This window comes from Triturus cristatus, chromosome 3_1 (genome assembly GCF_964204655.1).
Source record: "Triturus cristatus chromosome 3_1, aTriCri1.1, whole genome shotgun sequence".
In the NCBI taxonomy this organism is placed as follows: domain Eukaryota; kingdom Metazoa; phylum Chordata; class Amphibia; order Caudata; family Salamandridae; genus Triturus; species Triturus cristatus.
In genome coordinates, this window is record NC_140583.1 from 641,202,364 (window position 1) to 641,218,819 (window position 16,456).

General features: G+C 46.7%; 1 protein-coding gene across 1 annotated transcript in view; it reads left to right on the top strand.

Annotated features, from left to right (window-relative positions):
• The window catches only part of MEGF11 (multiple EGF like domains 11), a 1,813,102-nt gene that overhangs the window by 1,385,388 nt on the left and 411,258 nt on the right, over positions 1-16,456 (top strand). Inside the window, exons 12-13 of the mRNA XM_085644629.1 lie at positions 1,510-1,673; positions 6,737-6,839. Coding sequence (XP_085500755.1) covers positions 1,510-1,673; positions 6,737-6,839 — 267 coding nt within the window. The remainder of the gene's footprint in view (positions 1-1,509; positions 1,674-6,736; positions 6,840-16,456) is intronic.

Below are 16,456 nucleotides of genomic sequence, written 5' to 3' on the forward strand. Positions count from 1 at the left end.
AAATGAAAGAGTGAGACATGGAGACCTTGACTCAGACTCTAGAACCGGGAGGCATAGGCAGTAAGGCAAAAAGACATTTGCAGAGAAAGTCACAAACCCTTGGATAGAGAAATACGTACTTTGAGTCGGAGAAATATAGACACTGGCCTACAACAAAGACACACAGACTGGGGTAGGGTGAAAGATGAGAAGGAGCAGGAACTGGACTGGGCAAATGCTGGATCTGGCTCTCTGAGAAGAAGGCACTTAGATTGGTATAGGTAGACATGATTCTTGGGAAAAGGAGAGCTGGGTGATGGGACAGTGAGGCAAGAAAACAACTGGACTGCAGTACCTAACCAGAGGAGCCAGGGAGAGATGGGCACTGGTACATAAGCACAGGGCGACTCGATCACTGGGACAGGATGACATTGACATTGGTTCAAGATGACAATGACACTGGCAGGTTGTTGTGGACTCTAGGATAGGAACACACAAGAATTGAGAGATCTGTAGAGTGATGAGGTGACACAGACAAACTGACTGACAAACATTGGGATCGAGGGACACAGACGTCGGTGCTGCAACAAGCAAAACTAGCAATAAGAGACAAAGCATATATGACTGGGTGATACGAACACGTCGAAAGGGAGACAAACATAAAAATTAGGAGAGCTGGTCACAGGTACTTAAAAAACATAGACACACAAACTGAGTGACACAGACACTAGATGAAAATGACATTAATACTGGGTCAGGTAGATGCAAACACCTTGAATGGGAGATGTGGAAACTGGGACAGGGAGACCTGGATGTTGACAATGGGAACGGGAGACATGAACACACATACTGGGGCAGACACACTGATACATTGGCAGAGATACAGTGGTACACTGATATTGGTATCAGAACACCTGGATGGGGAGACAAAGATTCTGGGCCAGAGACAGACCTGGATCTTGAGAGACACAAACAACAACTTGGGAAGCACCACTCCTCAAAAAAGTATAACCCAGACAGCCCTCAGTGCCAAGAGACCAATGCATTGACACGCGTTAGCTTTGTAAAACAACATGGTTTCTGGTGTTTTTTTGCGTCCACTTCTGCTTGCTTGAGTTCACTTCTACCTAGTTTTACCCTTCTGAGAGTGCACATCAGAGTATCCCTCCGTCAAAGAGGCCGCAACAGATATTACTACTGTGTGAGTTTAGCTCCAAACCCTCCTTTCTCACTAGGACTGTGTGAATTTCCTATTCAGCCTTTCTGATTGTCTGATATTTGTTGATTGTCAGCGCAGTGTTCTTGGTGATGACTTAGGTCTGTCCCAGGCTCTGGTGAAATGTTACTCTACTCAAACCTGCAGTTCCTGCTGAGAGCTGGGTCCATGAATGTGGCCGTCAGAAGTAGGGTCAACTGGGGTAATGCGAGTTGTGTGTGTTTTATGCAGCTGTATGGTGTGTAGTTAGTGATGCCCAAAGCAATATATGCATTGTATTCTCATTAATATCCACAACTCTCTGTTCTGTGCAGGTTGGCAGGGTCTCGACTGCTCCATTCCCTGCTCGAGTGGAACTTGGGGGCTGAACTGCAACCAGAGCTGCCATTGTGCCAATGGGGCCGCCTGCAGCCCCGTGGATGGTTTCTGCACCTGTTCACCTGGATGGCAAGGCGAGAACTGTGATCAACCCTGCCCGGTGAGTCAAGGGGCATTACTGACTGATGAACAATGGTAAACCCAATAATTGCAGGACTTTCTTATGACCAGTTGTACCAAACCAGCCAAGGCCTGTGTTCACTGCCAGTCGCTGCTGCCATGCCAGCCAAATTCAAGACACAGGGTGGTGCCCACCAGTGATCAATGGTACTACACAACTCAGGGACTCAAGGGATTCTTGTCAATAGTACCATCCCAACAAAAAGCTGCCATTCACTACTGTTTAATGGTACTTACGAGGCCAGGGACTACACTGTCACTTAATGGTGCTACATCAGCAAACAAACACTACACACTTCTGGGTAATGGTTTGATACAAGACAACGTACAGCATCCACTGCCCCGTGCTCACTTCGTACTATGGTCTCATCAGAGATGGCTCAATCAGCATAAAACAGTTGCAATGTAGGTGGCAGACATAGGAGGAATTATGTAAGGTTTTGTTTTCACAAGACAGTGTAGCTTGAAGTAGTCATCTGAAAACTGAACATTAATAATCCACATTTGTAAAGCACAATCAATCACCCGTAAGGGTCTCTAGGCACTGGGGGCCGTCGGGAAGATTAAGCAAGCTATTGCCCAGAGTCACACGGTGCTGGGCTAATCTGCCGCCGGCACCAGGGATCGAACCGTGATCCCCAGATTCCGGAGTCAGTCACCCTGGCCGCGGCGCCACACCTCTTCCATAGAAGTGAAATGCATTTCAGTCGTCAGACTATTAGATCCCTGGCTCTCTCATACAGAGTTCTGTCATGCTTATCATCTCTCTTAAATTTTCACTCAACTTTGTTAAAAATGCTCAATGTGTATATGTGGTTGCAGTATTACCCACAGATGGCCCAACAACTCTTTCTAAATATTTTCCCCTTCCCTATCTTTACTTCTTTTCCAAAGTCTTTGAATAGCTTGTAAACTGGTTATTTGACCTTTCTTCCCTCCTCCTGTACATATTGGATCCCCCATAATCATGTCTCCAACTCTCAACTCCATTGAAACTGTCCTCGCTCATATAACTAATCTCATTGTCTCTGTAAAATATATCCACCCATTTTCCATCCTCATACTTCTAGATCTGTTCTCTGTGCTTGAAGCCACCAATCACTCCACCCTGCTATCTCGCATTCTCACTCTTGGTATCACACATAATGCACTCATCTGGTACTCCTCCTACCTTGCCAACCAAACTTTTTTCTGTCTCGTTGTGCTTATCACTCTCACCTCTAAGTCCCTTAGCAGTTGGTTTTCCATAGAGTTACCTCCTGGGCCCAGGCATGCAATGCCCATGGGGCTCAAAGGGCTTCAGCCCCCCTGCCCCCTTTGAGTTAGTCAGTCCGGGCTGAGACAGCTTCCCGGGCTGGCACCCCTCTTATTGCAGCCTTACCCGAGTATTTTACAGGTCTTTAACAGACCATTTACTTTTTTTAACGAGGCTCTGTTGCTATTCATCCCCCCCCCCCCCAAATTTTTTTTTACCCCCCCCCCCCCCCACGAAATGTGTCTCTAGTTGCGCCTCTGTCTGGGCGATCTCCCTTTGTCTCTCTACCAGTGCTTTAAATGGGCCGGTACTGCCTGGTACTGAGTACCGGCTCTTTATAATTTTGAGAGGGAGAGTACCGGCACTTCTCAAGAGAGATGTCATACTTTTAATTGGAGAGTACCGGCACTTCTCAGAAACAAGCAGGTACTTTGGTACAGAGTACCTGCACTTTTGTTTTTCCATTTCAGGCACTGCTCTCTACCATATTTTTAGGTGACATTATTACCTCTTTCAGATTCTCTTATAACTGCACTGCAGATTATAACCAAATCTCTTTTGTTTAATCTTCACTCCCTCTCTTCCTATCCACGTGTCTGATTGCCTCACCACCATTCTGTGCTGGAATCATCTGAGGTGGAAATGATCTATTTACTTACTGAGACTGAAGCCGCATCTTACCTTATTTATTTTCCACCAGACACCCACCCCCCACACCACTGGCCAGAAGCCTTGGCGTATACTTCAACACTACTAAGGTTTTGGAGTCCCACAATCCCACATAACAACTAAAACAACTGTCGCTAGGTAGCAATTACTAAACATCTGTCAAATCTGACCTAGCATTCCCTTTCACACTGCAAAAGCTTGGATCTCCTCATTAGTCCTCAGCGAGTTGGATCATTGCAATAGTTTATTAGTTGATTTCTCCTGAACTCATTTGTGCCGTCAGACAAGGTGCTAAACTTTGCCACAATGTCTTTCTAGAGCATCCTCAGACATACCCCTACCTCGCTCTATCATCACCAGGTCTGGGGCCTCTCAGCCAACAGCAGTTACTAATCCTGGTCTTTAAAACCATGAACAGACAATCCCCCATCTACTTATCCAAAGTCCTTGTCAGCTAAATACACCTCTCTGTCTTCACTCAACAAAACAAAATCTCCCATCCACCCCAAACATCCTTGCACAGCCTTAGTGTTAGCCATGTAACTTGCTTGGGCCTCAGTATTGGAAATAACTTCCCACTGACTTTCATTCCATCTCTCCTCTCATCATTTTCAAGAATGCTCTAAAACACACTCCATATAAAAAAAGTAACAATTACTAATTCTTTACCCCCAGCTGTATTCATCCCTCCTATCCCTTCCACCATGCTCCAGTGTAAGTATTTAAATCTACAATAACTGTATGTGTTCCGCTCACCAGTCCTAGAATCCTATTTGTTAGGTTATATCTCAGAGTATCATATACAGAAATATTGTGTGGCACAAATATTGTGTCCTAAATATCGCTGACAAAAATATTGAACCAATGGGTGTAAATTTCTGGTATTTACTCCAATGGGGTGAAATTTATGTAGATAATATTTAGGACACAATATTTGTCAGACAGTATTCTGTTACTACACCCTTTGTTACTCACCCAAACTGCTCATTGAACTATATACATTGAATATTCTTGCTATGAACAGCATTTTCTTGTTGAAAGGTTCCTGCTGTTGGTCTAGAAAGAAACAAATAAATACAATTGAACACATTGTAGGCAGAGGTCTCAAATTCCCTGCAACTCTGTGGCAGAATGCCATGTAGAAAAAAACTTGTCAGGCCACAGATGTTCTTTTTGTGTATGCTGTCATCCACATAAGGCATGGGCTGGGCAGGACGTGGAGCCCTCTGAATCGGTATGGTCATATTATAACATGCCATGTCATATAATATCCTATTTTCTCCATTTATATAATACTTTGAGTGCTGAAGCTGGACATAGCCTGGTAGAATAGCTCCCTAGTTCTGTACAGGCCAGGTTGGTTGGGCTCCTGATTTATCCTATCTGGATGGTAGCTTTTCTGAGCAGGAGAGGTAGTTTAGTCCCTGGGCAGCATCCATTTTGAAGACAGCAACCTTGGTGGAACCAGTCGGTAGGGAACCAGATTGTGCTGTTATGCACGTATGATTGTTTATCTAGAAAGAGCATGCTGCATTGGCTCTGGATTTCATGTATGTGTTTAATAATGTATTTTTTTTTAAGCAGGCTGGTTGGACCATGTATTAAATTCGTATGTATGAAAGATTTCTGGAAAAATCACACTATTGGGCCCTGGATGTTATGCATATGTATAGTGAGGTATGTAGAATTGGTGCACTGAGTGGGGTTTGGATTCTATGCCTATGCATGTTAGGGCTCTCTAGGAAGAGCAGGCTCAGTGGGACCTGGATTCCAGGTATGTATATGATATAGTGTCAACAATTAGCAGACTGTCTGGCCCCTGAATTCCATGTACATGTAAAGATGTGCAGTCAGCAGGTTTAGTGGGACTTGCATTTTGTGTCAATGTCTGGTAGGCAGACTGGTTGTTATATTTATATATATAATTACCCAGCTGTGCCTTATAGACAGCACACTCCAAGCGCGCATGGAATTGAGCACCCAGACAACCACCATTCTCTAGAAACCATATATATATATTCTGTGTCCTTGAAGGAGGAGTTTGCTCGAGTGGTGGATTTTAGGCATATGTATGGAATGGTTTCAAGAGAATGGAGGATGTCTGGGTGTTCAATTCCATGCACACCTGGAGTGTGCTGTCTATCAGGCACGGCTGGGTGGTCTTCTATGTATGTGTAGAGTAGCGCATCTACAGCATGAAGGCTAGTAGGCTCCTACTCCACGTGCATGCATGCAAGGGTGTCTAGAAAAGGCAGCTTGGCTGGGCCCTTGATGTGTGGAATGGTGTCCGCAGAAGACACTTTGGTTGAACACCCTCATCCTGGTCTCCATATATAGAGCCCTACATGCTCTCCGGACAGCCCCTGAGTATATTCATGGTGCAGTGTCTAGAAACAGGGTAGTGGCCCGGCCTGGTTATAATGTATATCTATGGTATAGAAAAGGGAAGCTGGCCCTGGAAACATTTTATAAGTACAGTACCACAGGAGAGAGTGAGCGGGTGAGAAGGCCCTGGATGTTTTGATGGTAAAGGTAGGCACGTCTGCTAGGCCAGCCTTCGGACGTACAGAAAGTCTCAAAGAAATGTTCCCCTCGTTAGGCCGGGCACGCTCTGGCCTGAAATGGCTCTCGCTCACCGGTGGGAGCTTGGGTCTGCAGCCCTCACACTTCAGCGCCATTACGCCGCGCGAATTACATTATTTGATGATTATGCGGTGCGATTTCCAAACATAATGTTGATAAAATGCCTAGCATTTTCTTCTCAAAGCCTTAATTAGGCTGTGTGTGTAATTGCCAAAAATTAACATAACTGACACGATCCAAGTTGTAAACAGCCGAGCGGGGACTAATTACCTTTCGAACTGAATGCTGCCGCGTCCATTATGCTGTAATCTACATACCGCGCACATTATTGTGTTTATTTTGGGTGATTTACAGGTTGCAAATGGGATGCAGCAGGTTATCGCTGTGTATATTTACCCTTAATATTGAAGTGGAAATTTTGGGGCTTAGGCGTTGGCGGCTCCGTAATCACGACTCAGTGAAATAGTGGCGCGGGGTGCGCTTTGAGGCTGAAAGTGATATCCTAATTAGATTATTTTTGCATTTCCCCCCTCCAGGATGGAACCTATGGTTTGTACTGCCACGAGCACTGCGACTGTAGCCACGCGGACGGATGTGACGCGGTCAACGGCCACTGCCGCTGCGTGGCGGGATGGACAGGTAAGAGCAGGCAGCGTGATGAGGGTGAATGGCTGGCTACTACTTTTTCTACCTACCTTGATTAGTTAAATGCCTTTCATAAAAAGGCTCAACTCCTTTTAGATTGCTTTATTTATTATGTTATAGCCCTCTCCTTTATTCCCTGCAAGAGGGAGCACGACCACCTGTCTGAGGATACTGGAAACTACCAAACGTAAGGTGAAGGGAGACAAAATGTAGATATGTACCGTGCCACGCTGCTGTGTGGCGTCAGTGTACTACGTCACCTGTGTTTCTCCACACTGCGAGATGAAGTAATACTCTATGTCCACAATTTTCCCTCTGGGGTGGATAGCAGGTGCTCGTTTTTGGAAGCTGCATTGAGTTGTGTTTTCTTTGCTATGTATTGCATAACTCCGATTACGCAGCTAGTTGTCAGCAGTAGCGGTTGGTACTGGACGGGGTGTAGTGGGGCGGCGGGAGGTATGGGGAGTGAATTAAAAAAAATAACTTACCTGAAACGCCCAGTCGCAGCCTCTCCTCCGTCCTCTTCATCTTCCTTCTTCCTGTCCCAGCCGGCTGCAGGAAGCACCCGGGGACACAGGCTCCCCTGACCCAATCACAACGCTGCCATGCAGCGTTGTTATTGGTCTGAGCGCTGAAGGGCACAGGGAGCCTGTGCATGTTCCTTACCAGGCTGTGTAGTGCAGCCTGGTGGGGAACATGCAAAGTACGCATCATCCAGTGACTGTGGGTGTTTTAAAAAAGTTTACGAGTGTTAAATATATATACCAAGGTGTGTTGGTGAATCAGTGGGTGTATGAGTGCCTGTGTGGATGATTCAGTGGGTGCTTGACTGACTGTATAAGTGAGTGATTAGGTGTCTCAGTGAATGTATGGGCGAGTGACTGGCTGTGTGAATGTTTGTATCAGTTTGTCAGTTGGTGTCTAAGTGGCTGTATGGGTGTGTGTCTGTGTGGGTGGGTGAGGAGCGTGTGACTGCCTGTATGCATGAGTGAGTGTGCGTGGGGCTGTATGGGTGAGTAAGTGTGTAGATGGCTGTGTGGGGTGAGTGGATGTGTCATTGGTATATAGGTGAGTAACTGGGTATGTGAAAGGCAGTATAGGTGAGTGATGAGGTATGAGTGTCTGTATGGGCGAGATAGTGAATGTGAGAAAGTGGCTGTATGGGTGAGTGTGTGCTTGTGTCCATGACTGTAGAGGTGAGTGAGTATGTGTTAGTATCTGTAGGAGTAAGTGAGTGGGTGTGGGTGTATCTGTATCGGTGAGCAAGTGGCTGTGTGATTGACTGTATGGGTGACTGATTCAGTGTGAGTGGCAGTATGGGTGTATGAGTGGATGTGTCAGTGGCTGTATTAGTGAGTGAGTGGGTGTATGTGTGGCTGTATGGGTCAGTGAGTGGATGTGTGTGAAGATCTATCAATCAGTGAGTAGGTTTACAAGTACTGGTATGGGTTTGTGAATGGTTGCGTGGGAGTGGATGTATGAAAGGTTCTTTGTGGGTGTGAGTGGGTGCGTCAATGATTCTGTGGAGGATGTCATTTGAGATGTCATCAGTGATGTCATTGACCATGTCATGAGTGGTGCAATATGTGAAGTCATAAGCAGTGCATTGAAGGGCGCGAGTTATAGTTAGCTCAGCTAACTATAACTGCTGAATTTCACTGGTTTTGTACGAGGGAAACCTGAGTCTAACTATACCACCCCTGTAACCTTTGTTTTTTTCAGTGGATTTCTAAGTGTTTTTAAATTCTATTTACTAACCATAACCTCCCTGTAACGTTTGTTTTCTTCACTGAATGTCTAAGGTTTTTTAAATGCTAATTCCTAACTATAACGTCACTGTAACCTTTGCATTTTTCAGTGAATTTCTATGTTTTTTAACTAGAAGTCACGTTTTCAGAGTGGTGGAGAATGGGGGCGGGGCCTCCGACTAGCTCTCAGGAGTCCCGCTGTGTAGGACTTACATGAGGTACCAGGAAGGCTTCTTGGCCCCCAAGGTCCCTCAGGAGTAAAGTGGACTTAATCCCCCAACCAGTAGTGTACAAGGAGTTGCGTTTTCAGAGTGGTGGAGAAAGTGGGCGTGGCCTACAAAGACCTCTTAGCAATCCCGCTAGTCCTGAAGGTAACAGGAGGAGTAGTTGGACCCCAAGGGCGTCCTTGCTACACTGATGTCAATTGAGATGTCATCAGTGATGTCACTGACCATGTCATGAGTGATATAATATGTGAGGTCATAAGCAGTGCATTGCAGGGGCATAAGTTATAGTTAGCTCAGGTAACTATAACTGCCAAATTTGGCTGGTTTTGTGCGAGTGGAATCTGACCCTAAATATAACATCCCTGTAACCTTTGGCTTTTTCAGTGAATGTCTAGTGTTTTTTAAATTCTATTTGCCAACCATAACGTCCCTGTAACCTTTGTTTTTTTCATTGAATTTCTAAGGTTTTTTTTAAATGCTAATTCCTATCTATAACGTACCCGTAACCTTCAGTTTTTTTCAGTGAATATATATGTGTGTGTGTGTGTGTGCGAACATGATTATGGACAATGTAGCATACATGGCTGTGGGCAATGTAGAAAAGCGTGATGAAGATGTATGTTGATACTTTTATAATGATAATCAGGGTTGTGTTGAGTTCCATAAAACAATATTTAATACAGTAATTGTACAAAAGAATGAAAACAATAAGCACCAGATTTTATGTCCAGCTTCTAAATTGCTTAAATGAATTGAGTATACATGGCTTTCTTAGAGAAACTTTCCATTTTGTATCTATTCTTGCTTCACCCTCAGTGGTTCTTAAAGGGCCACACCCCATACCTTGGCTCCACTCCGATTTCAGCTCTTTCTTGGCAGCACCACCTGCTCCAATGCAGAAGGCAATTTCTCTTGCACTGGAAATAACTAAAGGAAAAAAAAAAAATAAATAACGAAACCAGGAGTACTCTTCACTTCTTTAATACCTATAATATTAATATATACAATATGATCCAAGCAGATTAACAGTGCATTGTTTTATGAGTCTCTAACTTGTGGTATTGAAAGCATAGGCCTAAAAGCCAGAGACCCCCATCGCCCTTTCAGATAAAGAATAATTTATGCCTGCAACCCACAGTTACTACCTGGATTTCTCACCTTCACACAGAGGCTTGGCGCATTTAATTCCCTCCTCCCCCATATTACCAAAGGAGCCAGTTCTGGAGATGTCTGGCTAGCTGAGGTGAAGTTGCTCAGTTGGCTGAGAATCTCAGCAGCTGACAAACATGAGACATCTTCTCAGAGACCATGGGCAAAGTGATCTTCAGTTCACACACACATCACAAGAAGATCCTTTCCAAGACAGCCGGATGAAGCAGAGGGAAGCAGAGTTTCAAAATCTCATGCCCCGAATTTGGCCAAATATTTGTAACATTCCTCAGAAGAGCAGCCATGGTGACCTTAATAAAGAAGCACCTTGAATATCATGGGTCAGGTCATCTTATGGGCAAACCCTTTTCTCTGCACCTGTCAGTCAAGCTGCAATAGCAAAGAGTTATATTGAAAAGTATCTATGCGAGCGTTATGAAAATCACAACTTGGCAAAATAATTTTTGAACTGAAAGGTATCCAGAGCAGCTTGAATTCGCCAGGACACCATTCTGAAAAACATAAGGAAAGCGGATTACCAAAACCAGTATGCTGAAGGTGTTTTTCATCAAGGTCACACATAACCAGGAAAATCACCATGATGCTTTCTACCTTTGGAACTCACAAACATGTAAGTTGTTGGGTAAGAGGGGAGCAGCGCAGACCACTGACACCAGGATTGTGTGAAAAAGGCCACTTTATTAAAACAGGTGCACATCACAAAACAACCTTGACCTTTGCCTTACAAAATTACAACATCACTATATAAAGTTAATCACCTACGTTAAGCTACCCCCACCCCTAAAATGTCCCCCCACCACAACTTAATTCAGCAATATCGTACATGTTCCAGAGCTGGTCAACAGCAACTGAGACCGTTAAACTCCCTTTTCTCTTTACTACATCCATTAACCTCCTAACCAATAAGGCTTCCTACAGGACCTTAAAGTTCCTGGCTCGTCCAGGCGTGAGCTTGCCTACCCATTCCCTTTGAGCCTGAATTGCCACTAACCACAACAATAAACTTTGGTAAACCATGGCAACTTCTCTGTCCAGGACAATGTCCTTGCAAAGAAGTGGGGGCGCAATTCCTAGAACTGCTTCCCCCTAGCCCTGACTATGGCTGCTGGCTTGATAGTCCCACACCCAGCCCATCGTGGAACAAACTCCATCCACAAAGCATGGCAACAAGCCCATATCTCATGAATTTCCCAAAGGTCCTCCTTCATGGAGATGACACTGAATAACCCTGCTTAAACACTGATTCATACCCACCTAAATGTATAAGCAGTATATCAGGACACTTACCCCTTATTGGTAGTCTAATTACAAAAGGAGAGGGACACCCCATACCCCTTTTACATACCAGTTGATGAAGTACATAGCACCAATAATCACCAAAAATGCCATATGACTGCTGGACCTCTAGTGTCTTGACGTACGAGTGGCCCAAAAGTCCATATCTTTAAACCTGTAGCCTATGGCCCGGGAACAAAACCTGAAAAACAGAACCAAAGTTGACAACCTGTAGGGGGCGTGGCTTGAAGCCGATGTGAAAAGACGCGGGCTGCGGAGCTCCGTCCGCCGCTTTCCCCAAAATCACATACCCTGAGACCCGGTCGCAGACACGTTCATAGTTCTGCGGACCGGAGTACCCCGAGAGCCGGAGTCGATAGGAGGGGAGCCTCATTCCGCCACCAGAAGAGGCTAAACCCACGAAGATCGGAGTGGTCTGGCAAGGCAGAGTCGATAGCAAGATGGCACTCATTGCTCACCTAGCTCGTTGAGAGAGCTTCGGCTCTGGTGAGGAGGAGCGCGTCACCCTTCGGAGAAAGCAGCACATCAGGGATGATCGGAAGCAACCCGGAGACCACGGGTACTGCAAGGTGAGCCTGAGCACATCAGGAAAAAATCCCTGAGCCTCTGTTTTGTCCTACCTTGGTGTACGATCTTTGCAGCAAAATGGTGTCCGCACTGCAGACAGTACAGCAGGTTCTAAACGGACTGGCAAGAAAGTGACAGTCTCCTGGCAGAGTGGTGGAGTTTACCCGCAGTAGGGCCCTAACCAGTGGGAAGTCAGTGGCCCCAGCATATGCGGACGGTCCTGAACCTGACTGGCACCGTACTGGGAAATCGGAACGGAGGAGTACAATGGGGGAGGAGGAAGGATGGCACCCTCTCCATAAGGACCATGAGGACCGCAGCAAGTGGAATGAGACACTGAAGCGGGGCATGCTTTAGAGAACGGGTAAGCCTGGAGGAAACGTAGGGCAGAGAGATCTGCCACCAGCAATCCATAATAGGGCTGGGTGATAGTGCTGCTCCTCGTGGGGGAGTGAGGAGACCCTGCAGGCAGTGCTGGCCTGTGCAAGAGTTTGGAATCCTGGCGGCCATACCCAGGCAGTAGTGGCAAACAAGAGCAAGCCCTGGTGGTTATTACTGGAGCCATTGGCAGAGCGCGGACCTGCAGTTGCTGGGACAGAACCTCGGGGTTGATCCAAAGGAGCTGCATGCTTCGAGCGGAGGGATAAAGGCCTGGTGTGTGTCACATAGCAAAATCAACTGGCTACAGGGAAACAGCCGCAACACGAAGGAGGAGGTACTTACTAGTAGGCGGCGGATACACTGAGGGATAAGGGCACAAAGCAGGGAGGCGTGCGAGGAAGAGTGCCCTACTGACAACCAGTAAGCTCATTGCCCTACGACATAAGCGTGAAGGTCACGGGCTGTGGGACTACAATGGACCCATCCACGTCCGGAATCGCCCAACCAGTAGCCAACATATGCGCGCACAAAGGAGCGTGGCCTAAGTGCTTCCAACGATGATTGCAGTCAGTAAACAACGAGGTGGTAGTCTTCCGGAGTGATCTATGCAGCTTTAATGAGGAGGGCAGCTGCGGGGGCACCAGAGGCATGATAAAGTCAATCACCCACTGAAATACAATGTGCTTGACCCCTTTTGTACAAAGATTGTCCGAAATAGTGAAGTGACACAAGAATCTACCCGGGACGATGGGGATAACCCAAAAGAAGAGAGGATATACAGTCCTCAATGTAGAAGCCCCTGGTGCCCAGACCGATAATGATGATGAAAAGGTGCTGGAAACGGGAACAACACAACTCCCAGAAAACCAACGTTGACAAATATTATGTAGGTGATCACAGCCTCCAGAGAGGCACTGGAGGAGAAAATATGAGCGGACTTAAGCCTGCTAAAAGATGATTATTGGAAGCCCAAGAACCAGGTGATAACTACGGAGAAGGAGCTAGGTGGCCTCCCAGAGAAGATGACTGTAATGCAGAAGTCGCTAACGGACCTGGAAGCTAAAGTTAAGGTGCTGGAATTGCTGGCCAAAGATAGTGAGGGGAGATCCCGCAGGAATAATATCCGAGTCAATGGAGTGCCGGAAAAAGTGGAGCGCACGAACATGCTGTGCTTCTTGGAACAATGCCAGAGAACATAAGTAGCCCCGGAGGGACTGTCATCCTTCTACGCACTGGAAAGTGCCCATAGAGTCCCGGCTAGACCGCCAAAACCTGGAGCCCCTCCTGGCCCGATAGTAGCGCGTCTACTGCATTTTAGAGCCAGAGACCATTTACTACAGCAAGTTCGCCAAAAACATGGGTTGTAGATCGATAACAACACAGTAATTATCTTTCCGGACTTCACAAGGGAAGTTCAACGAAACAGAGCATCATTCCTGGGGAGGGGGAAATTGGGGTTTTATTCGGTTACTCGGATGTTGGTTGGGAACAGGTGTATCACAATGGCAGAATATAGCGGAGACAAGGTTTACCACACGCAATGGGACACCCACTAGAATTAAATGTATTATATGGAATGTACAGGGGATGCACTCAATGGTACGGCGTCATAAAATTCATGCATACTTGATTCGTAGGGGGGTCTAATTGCACTGCTCCAGGAGACCCACATTATGGTTGCTGAAGGAACAGCGTTACAGCGTAGATGGAGGGGTCAAGTATTTTATACTAATTATTTGGCATTTGCACGAGGGGTCCTGATCTGGGTGAGGGCAGCGGTGCCCTTTCAATGCGCCAAACAAATTATAGACCCTGATGGCAGATATGTGGTGGTTTCCGGGAGACTGAATGGCAGGGACATAAGCTTGGGTAGTATCTATGCACCTAACTCAGATCAGCCAACCTTCTTTTCACATCTCTCTAGTAAATTGGCCTCTATTCTTACAGGTTTGGTTCTATTAGGAGGGTCTTTAATTGCATTATTGATGTTGCTCTGGATCGTTCTCATCCTCCACTCCCTGATGCCCCCACAAATAAAATAGCAGAGTCACGGCGGAACTGGCAACTGAGGTGGGGATTGGTGGACTCCTGGAGAGCTCATCACCTGGGTGTCCGGGATTACTCCTTCTTCGCAGCGCTGCACAAACTCCATGTTTATTTGGATGCCATGTTGTGCTCCTATGACGTTCACGAAGGGGTGTGCAGTAGTAAATACCTCGCCCGGACGATCTCTGACCACAACCCAGAGTTGTTAAGCCTGCAGCGGCCTCATCCGAGGCCCAAAATACCCACATGGCGTCTGAGACCCGAGGCTCTAGAGGACCAGGTGTTTCATAACGAGATAGGTACAGCCATTAAACACTATTTCCTAGACAATGCTAACTCAGCATCAAGTTCCTTGGTAGAGTGGGATGGGTTTAAATCAGTCATCAGAGGGCGCTATATATCGGGGTTGGTGGGAACGCGAAAGACCCTACTACAGGCCATATAGAGGGCGGACCAGCACGTTAGAGAACTAGAACAGGAAAGACCAGAGAACACTGATAAGCAGGGAGAGCTCCAGGAGGCTAGAGAGGCAGTGGCGGTGCAAGTGGATCGCCTCCGCTGCTTTGACTACATAAATATATAACCCGAACCCACATGGAGAGGGATAAGTCAGGAGCTCTGTTGGCTTGGCTGTCCAACCCAGCTAGGAGAGGATCAGTCATATTGGAGATCAGAGAGCAGAATGGGGTAGTGTGGTATGACCAACAGGGTATCAATAAACTGTTTCTAGATTACTATACCGACTTATACAAAAGTAGACTATCCCCAACAGAAGAGGGCATTGACGAGTTCATAGGAGACGTGGTCCTACCAGTCTTAGACATTGATCTCGGGACTACCCTGGGACGAGATGTGGAAATTGGGGAAGCAAGAGGAGCTATTAAAAATATGGCACGAAACAAAACGCCGGGAACAGATGGCCTACCCATCGAATTTTATCTAACATACATTGACTTGCTAGCCCCCAGACTGGTACAGCTGTACGATGATGCGAGACAAATGGGACACCTGCCTGTCTCGACCAGGGAGGCAATTATCATACCCTTGCTTAAACCGGGGAAACCATCCTGGTATAGAGCAGCATACCGCCCGCTCTCCATGCTTAACCTGGACTACAAAATCCTGAGTCGTATACTGGCCACTGCTTCCACACATGACAACCCTTATACACAGAGACCAATCCGGGTTTATACCCACCAGAAACACAGCCCATAATGTCCGACACCTCATACAGATACCAGAGGCAGACTCATATAGGAAAGATATGGCGACGGTCTTCTCAGTGGATATAGAAAAGCCATTTGATAGCCTGGAATGGCCGTATTTATTCCATGTGATGCGGAAGGTTGGGCTGGGAGATGGGTTAGTGGGCTGGACAGCTCTCTTATATTCTAACTTTACTGCCAGAGTTAAAACAGGGGGGCTAATATCGGACACCTGTAATGTGGAACGGGGAACGCAACAGGGGTGCCCGCTCTCCCCCTTCTGTATGCCCTGGCGATGGAACCGTTTGCAGCTAGGGCTAGAACATGGAAACAATATCAAGGCCTTAATGTTTTTGGGCAGATCCATCACATTGCACTCTACGCAGATGACCTACTTTTTGTTCTTGGAAGACTCTGGGGAGGCGCTTCGGGTGCAAAAGGCTTATTACAGGCCCTAAGTGAAGTAGCGGGGCTGAAGGAGAACTGGGCAAAGTCTTGTTTGTTCCCAGCGATGGAGGGTAGGATAGGCCCACAAGAAACTGAGGAAGTGCGATGGGAGAATAGGAGCTCGACGTACCTAGGTACCAAAATATACCATACTCAGGGAGACATCCTGGAGGGTACCATAGGGAGAGCCATCAGAGGTACAAAAGGTAATTTTGATTTCTGGGGTTCTTTACCATTGTCGGTGGCTGTCTGGGTGACTCTACTTAAGATGATGACTTTGCCGAGATTACTGTATTACTTTTGGACCCTGCTGGTCTGGATACCAACAAGGTACTTCACCCAACTTAAGTCGATGGTCTTGGGGTTTCTGTGGGGGAATGGTAGGCGAAGAGTGGCACTTAGCGTTCTCATGCATCCGAGAGCAGAGGGAGGTTTGGCGGTGCCTGACTTTGTGGCCTACTACCTTTCAGCACAACTGCAGTGGCTCACGAAGCGGGCGGCAAGCCGCATTCGGAGACCGGAGG